Source organism: Thunnus albacares, chromosome 5 (assembly GCF_914725855.1).
Source record: "Thunnus albacares chromosome 5, fThuAlb1.1, whole genome shotgun sequence".
NCBI classification, from domain to species: Eukaryota; Metazoa; Chordata; class Actinopteri; order Scombriformes; family Scombridae; genus Thunnus; species Thunnus albacares.
This window is the reverse complement of record NC_058110.1, coordinates 18820292-18826291: the sequence shown is the minus strand read 5'-3', so window position 1 is coordinate 18826291 and position 6000 is coordinate 18820292. Positions and strand designations below refer to the sequence as shown.

At 38.9% G+C, this 6000-nt stretch overlaps 1 protein-coding gene across 3 annotated transcripts in view; it reads left to right on the top strand.

Annotated features, from left to right (window-relative positions):
• The first annotated feature begins 242 nt into the window (after positions 1-242).
• Positions 243-6000, top strand: part of LOC122982369 (putative helicase mov-10-B.1) — a 24612-nt gene continuing 18854 nt past the window's right edge. Inside the window, exons 1-2 of one of the 3 annotated variants that reach the window (XM_044351616.1) lie at positions 806-897; positions 995-1097. Coding sequence is in view for 1 of the 3 variants with exons in the window: in XM_044351615.1 (XP_044207550.1) it covers positions 764-897 (134 nt within the window). In the remaining 2 variants the exon portion in view is untranslated. Of the gene's footprint in view, positions 898-994; positions 1098-6000 lie in introns of all 3 variants that reach the window. The other 2 variants (XM_044351615.1, XM_044351617.1) reach the window with 2 other exon arrangements.

The following is a 6000-nucleotide window of genomic DNA, read 5'->3' as shown; positions in this document are numbered from 1 at the left end:
TTGCTGATCTAGTCACTGACTGACTCATCTAAATAAAATGTTTTTATAGCTCTCGGGTTAGGTTTCGTTTCTCCGCACTAGCTGGCTGTGTGTGTGTGTGTGTGTGTGTGTGTGTGTGTGTGTGTGTGAGAGAGAGAGAGAGAGAGAGAGAGAGAGAGAGAGAGAGAGAGAGAGAGAGAGAGAGAGAGAGAGAGATCCACCGCTCTCGTGGATTGCCCGGGAATATAAATCGAGCCGTTTCGGGGGTTTCCTCTGAAAGTAATGGAGGTTAATGTAGGAAAGACGTTATTATTTTAGGTTAAGATTAGGACATACAGGTCTCAATGTTACTTTATATACCATGAAAAAGACAGTGCCAGATAAATAGATAAATGTGAGACTTGTAACTGTTGAACATGTGCTGATAGGTTGTAGGAAGTTCAGTGTAGATAGAGAAGTAGACTGGGGGGCAGCTGGTAGATAAGGAAAATGGCTTTTTTTTTGTTCGTTTTTTGTGATGTCACACTCTCAGATACAGTAAAAGGCGGCAAGCACCTTTAACGTTACTTAATAGTCCAGTAAAACAAAAGAAGAATAGGAAGAGGATTTCCTGCGAGATGATGCAGACATGACCGCAGATACATCCAAGTGCAGCTTTAGCACGAGCTTATACACACCCCCTTAAATTCAGGCGCGAGGGGGAATGATGTGCTAGACTCTCCACAACCCGCGGGCTTCGATAAACTACATATCCTTGTCGTGTTTGAATAACGGATTTTTGACCATGGTTAAGATTAAGTTATATTTGCGCCGCTATGTTGGACGCGACTTCTTTGAGTTTTTGAAGGAAACTGATCGATTATCCATCACTGACAGAGAAGATCTCAAAGACATTTACGACAACGAGTTCAGGGCCAGGTGAGTTGATCATGTAGATGCCGACATCTGTATGTATGATAGTTTTATACATATGTCCGAAATTACATGTTTCTGTGTGTGTGTGTGTGTGTGTTAGGAATGAATGCACCAGAGATCCAGACTTTAGTTCAGTCCTTTATGCCCTGAGAGACAATAAGAAAGTAACAAGAAGTGGAGACAAATTTTACTTCAACTCTTCGGTAAGTGCACTTTTACACACTACGCTGATGTCAGCTTCCTATTCTGGATTAAGGGGAAAATTTAGGGAAACATTAATAATAGGCTATTTAACGGCTGATTCTCCGTTGTGGTTTTTGTTTCTTTGTTTTTTTTTTTTACGACTTACACTTATGAAAAAGTCAGTCAGTCACTGTCAGATTTGTGAAATCTTTATTTGCTTATGAAAATACAAAAGAGGGTGATTTCACTGATATATCTCCATCCACATCACATTAGATCAGGTCTAGATAAAACAAACACTATATTTAGACTTGTCAAGTCTTAATTGACAAGTTTAAATATTATAGTGGTTTTTGATCTAGACCTGTTGGTCTGGATGGTGAAATCGCCCTTTATTCAGTTTTCATAAATAGAAAAAAGATTTCACAAATCTGAAACTGTCTCTTTGTTCATCTAGTCCAGATTTGACAAGTCTAAGTATAGTGGTTTTTGATCTAAACCTGGTCTAATGTGGTCCAGATGGAGAAATATCAGGTTAATTGCCCTTTTTTTAGTTTTCATAAGCAAAATAAAGGTTTCACAAATCTGAAAACGGGTTTAAACAGCTTTAAGGCTTTTGCTACGAGGTCTAACACTTTTTCATAAATGTAAATGGTAAAAAAAACAGAGAATCTGCCACTAAATATCATTATTGATATTCCCCTCAATTTTTCCCCTTATCCCTGAATCGAAAGTCAAAGTCAGCATTGTCTTTTACATCATATTTTGAAGTAGGTATGAAGCAGAAAAAAATTCAAAAAGGTAAAAAAACAAATTTAAAACACAAACAATCATTTACATCCACACAGACTTCAGCCAATGCGGCACATACAAATATGGGTTGGGTATATGGTCATGTGGCCAATCGTTATCTCAGACTGTCAGAGAGGCAAGGGGAGTGTCCAATAAGGGACATGGATTATACCATATTTGGTTCATAAAAAGGAGAAGTGCAACTCAGGGGTGGTACTTTGTGATAAGATGTTTAGAAGAGGCCTTAACCTCAATATGTGCCTATTTGATGTGGTATACTTAAAAAAAAAACTTTAATTAAAAAAAAACTTAATAATGTGCTATATATAGAAAGTAGGAAGAGCAACAAGGCACATCATAAAAACCACTACAAAATTAAATAAATGAGAGATATTTAAGAACCATTATGAAAAACTCATTAAAGGTAGAGTTGATATTTGAACTTGATAGATAAAATTATCAAATAGACTGAGGTTGGTTGAAGTCAAGCATCTCTTTAATTCAAACACAAGCAACAGACACAGAGAGTATGCAGAGTCTCCGTGGAGAATTCTGAAGAAACAAATGAAGGTCACTGGTATATATTGACGGCCTTGGGAGGCCCTTTGGTTGTTTATAGATTCTTTCTAACAGACCTAGACAAAGCTTTACAGAGCTCTCCCTTCCACATAATAAACATGATGTCCATATGACTATTATATTGTTACCCTCAAGGCCCTGCCGCCAAATACATATGATCATACCTACTTATCTAATACATGGATTTATCTATCAGAACTAAACACCCAAACAAATACACCCCTCCCTTCATGCTCCTTTAGAAGCTTCGTCCTCCAAGTTCATGGACGCGCATTGCCAAGGCAACGACCAAAAGAGAAATATGGTAGAATCCAGAGCGATGCATCAGCTGTAGAGTCACTTCCATTTACACTTTATCACAAGCGGGAAAAAAAAATTGCATCTTCTGAGCACAACAGTCCATCTACACTCTCCGCGGCCTCCCCACATCTCACTCAAACTGCCCTCACCAGGCTGACTGATAGTAGAAATTTATTGCACCAAAATAGTTTGCATGTCGGCTCCACGGGCAGAAATAGACAGTGTTTATATTTATTGATTCATTGATACAATTAATAAGTTCAAAGCACATATACAGCGGGATATTTGTGTGATCTAAACAGCCGCCTGCTCAGATTACGCTTCACTAAAAGGTGACAGAAACAGACTCGAAGCGTTAAAAAATTAGGGGGTCTCTCTGAGACTGTCTCAGATTCAGTGTGGATTGATACATTTAATAAAAACAGAAGCGTATCTGTTCCATGAGAAAACATTTCCTATGTGAATTAGCCACAGCCTCTCTCTCCCTCACCATTCAATGGGTGCTGGAGGCAGGAGACAGTCATGTCCTCACTCAGACAGCTGCTCCCATTACTTCCTCCTGTCCTGTGTATGAGCATGAAAACCCCCTACTGCTGATTGGCTGAAGTAATGATGTGTGGCTCGCTCCGAGCCGTTGTGTTTACATGCCCATTTACAGAGCCAGGGCTGTGTATGGACACCGAATTTTTTTTCGGCGAACACACAGAAGGGACAGCTAGTGGACCATGAGGAGATATTCGCTGGATTTGACAAAAAGCGTATTACATTAGAATCACTGACTTTGCCTTTAATTGAGAAATCCTTCCCATCATTCATGCCCCCTGGAAATAAACTTTTGAAATATAAAATCAAAAATGCTTCTCTCTTTTTCCTGAGAAAATTGACATAACTACCTCTTTGGCTGGACTTTATCACTTCTATGCCGATAAAAATACGTGAGATGAAACATGCTTCTCATTGAAATGTCTTGCAACAGGACTGGTTACATCATTCCTCTTGATGGAGCTCCTATGTACCGTATACGCTCTTTAAGGGAACGGGATGTCTCACCTATAGATATCTTACCACATGGACACTGTATCATATAGATAACATTTGTTATTTTACAGGTAATAAAGTCCTTAATGTTAATGGTCTTTCCTTTGATAGGGTGATTAAAAGACTTAAGGTTTTTGGTATTTTAAGGTGAGAGTGGCAGGAGACTGTGTGCTTTCTGCTCAGAGAGGTCAAAAGAGCAGAGTGTCAGAGCAGGGCTGAGAACAAGGATGTGTTATTCTTGTGGAAACCCCACTTCAGACCATAAAATCAGGATTTAACACACTGTCTGTGAGGGGCCGTTTCTGTCTCTGTTGACTACAGCCAATGCTTGGATCTATTATCTGGTGAACGATCTCTGACCTTCTTAATGAGGGACAGCTCCACACTTTAACATGTTTAATGATCTCTGGGCTTAACAGAACTGAACGAAAGTCTTTTTTCCACATTAACTTCTTATGAAATCATCCTTATGTATATCTTTGAATATTATAATGTATGCATGTGCCACATAGCCAATGAAATGCTTTTATATATATGCATGATATGTGCAGATAGCTGATAGGACAATCATAGTAAGACCTCCCCTTTAACCTGAGTATTAAATGATGTGCATCCTTTGGCGAGAGGAGTTAGGAGACAGGTTTTGAGTTTCCAGCGGAGCTCTTTGGTGGATTTTCTGTTATTTTTGCTTGGTGTCTTTTGCACTTTGACCTTTGCTTTTGTGCTGAATAAGTTAAAGCAGATCATTTTGATCCCCTGAAAAACAGAAACTTCTCATCTTTTGAACTTCTAAACTTAACTCACCCCAGCCTTCTTCAACTACATTTCGGTAAGGTCCCTTGCATACTAACTATTCTCTAATGTGTTAATAGTGATAATTTTCTCTCAAGAGAGGAACCAGCATTAAGAAGAGTTAGGACAGGAGCCACCGTATCGGGGTAAAGCCTAGAACGAGGGGCGTATCTGCCCACAGTGCAGGGGCTCTCTGTCAGATGCTAACAGACTTCTAGGAGAAGAGACCTCTTTAAGTCTTAGTAACTCGAGCTGCACAGCAGTACTTGTGACAATTAAATCGCACCAAACCAATAGGAACGGTACTTCACTGGACTATGGCCTATGCTCCTGAGTAGCGCCCATATTGACACTTGTGTTAGATTTTGGACTCCATCAGAACCAGCTAATAGTATATTTGCAATTTATGCAGGCTCCACACTTAAAGTTGCCTTGAAGAGGTTTAGTTGTGAGCTTACTGTTTGGGACTTGCTGACATGTTCAAACAACCCTGTCCCTTAAGTTTCTTCCTCTCAAAATGTTACCATGGGTAGATCTTTAAACGTTTCTTGCAAGGATGGGTTTTGAAAAATATGCCAATGTTTTAAAATTATGTCCTTGATGATCTGAGTTTTAGGGGTGAATGTAGGGCAGGAAATAAGGTGTGGCTTAGATTTGGAGGATTTTTTAGCTTGCAGATAAGCCTCTCTGCTCTTTGAATCCATGTTTTTTGCACATACAAGCCAATATTCTTGGTAATTTCTGTCTCTAAATTTGGATAACATCTCTTCTTTACTTTTATCATACTGTTCTGGAACATCGCATGTTCTTTTCAGTCTAGTGAGTTAATTTACAGGTAGACTTTTCTTAAGAGGAATGGGATGAAAGCTTTCAGCATTAGGAAGTGTATTCCGATCTGTAGGTTTGGTGTAAAGAGAGGAAGAGAGGACATCATCTTTTTTTGGTACATGTATATCATGAAAATTAATTTCTTTCGCTAGTTAAGTGAAGCTCAGACCTGCAAAGTTACCGTCTAGAAACAACAACAGCACATCAATATTACACTTCTAAGAGATAATAAAAGGGCAAGGCCTTGACACACTGGAACATTTTCACCACCAGACCAGTGGGAACACCCTCTACCACTTTCCTAGTTAATTTGGCCTCCTTTGTTCTTCAGAGAAATTACTTCTTTTTTAACAACATACCATACCTCCAGACCTCTGGCACTGCAATAGGCACTAAAATGACACCTAGTTTTGCCTTTGTCTTTTTTTTTTGGTCACTTGGAAGAACAAATGCTGTATGAACCACAAAAAACCCTTCTTCCCTTTTTATTATCTCTTTGAAGCATTATATTGAAGAATGTTCTGGTTTTTTTTCAAGCTTTCTGACGTTGCTAAAAAATTAAGCATTTTCAAAAATTGAATGTTTTCAGTCAAC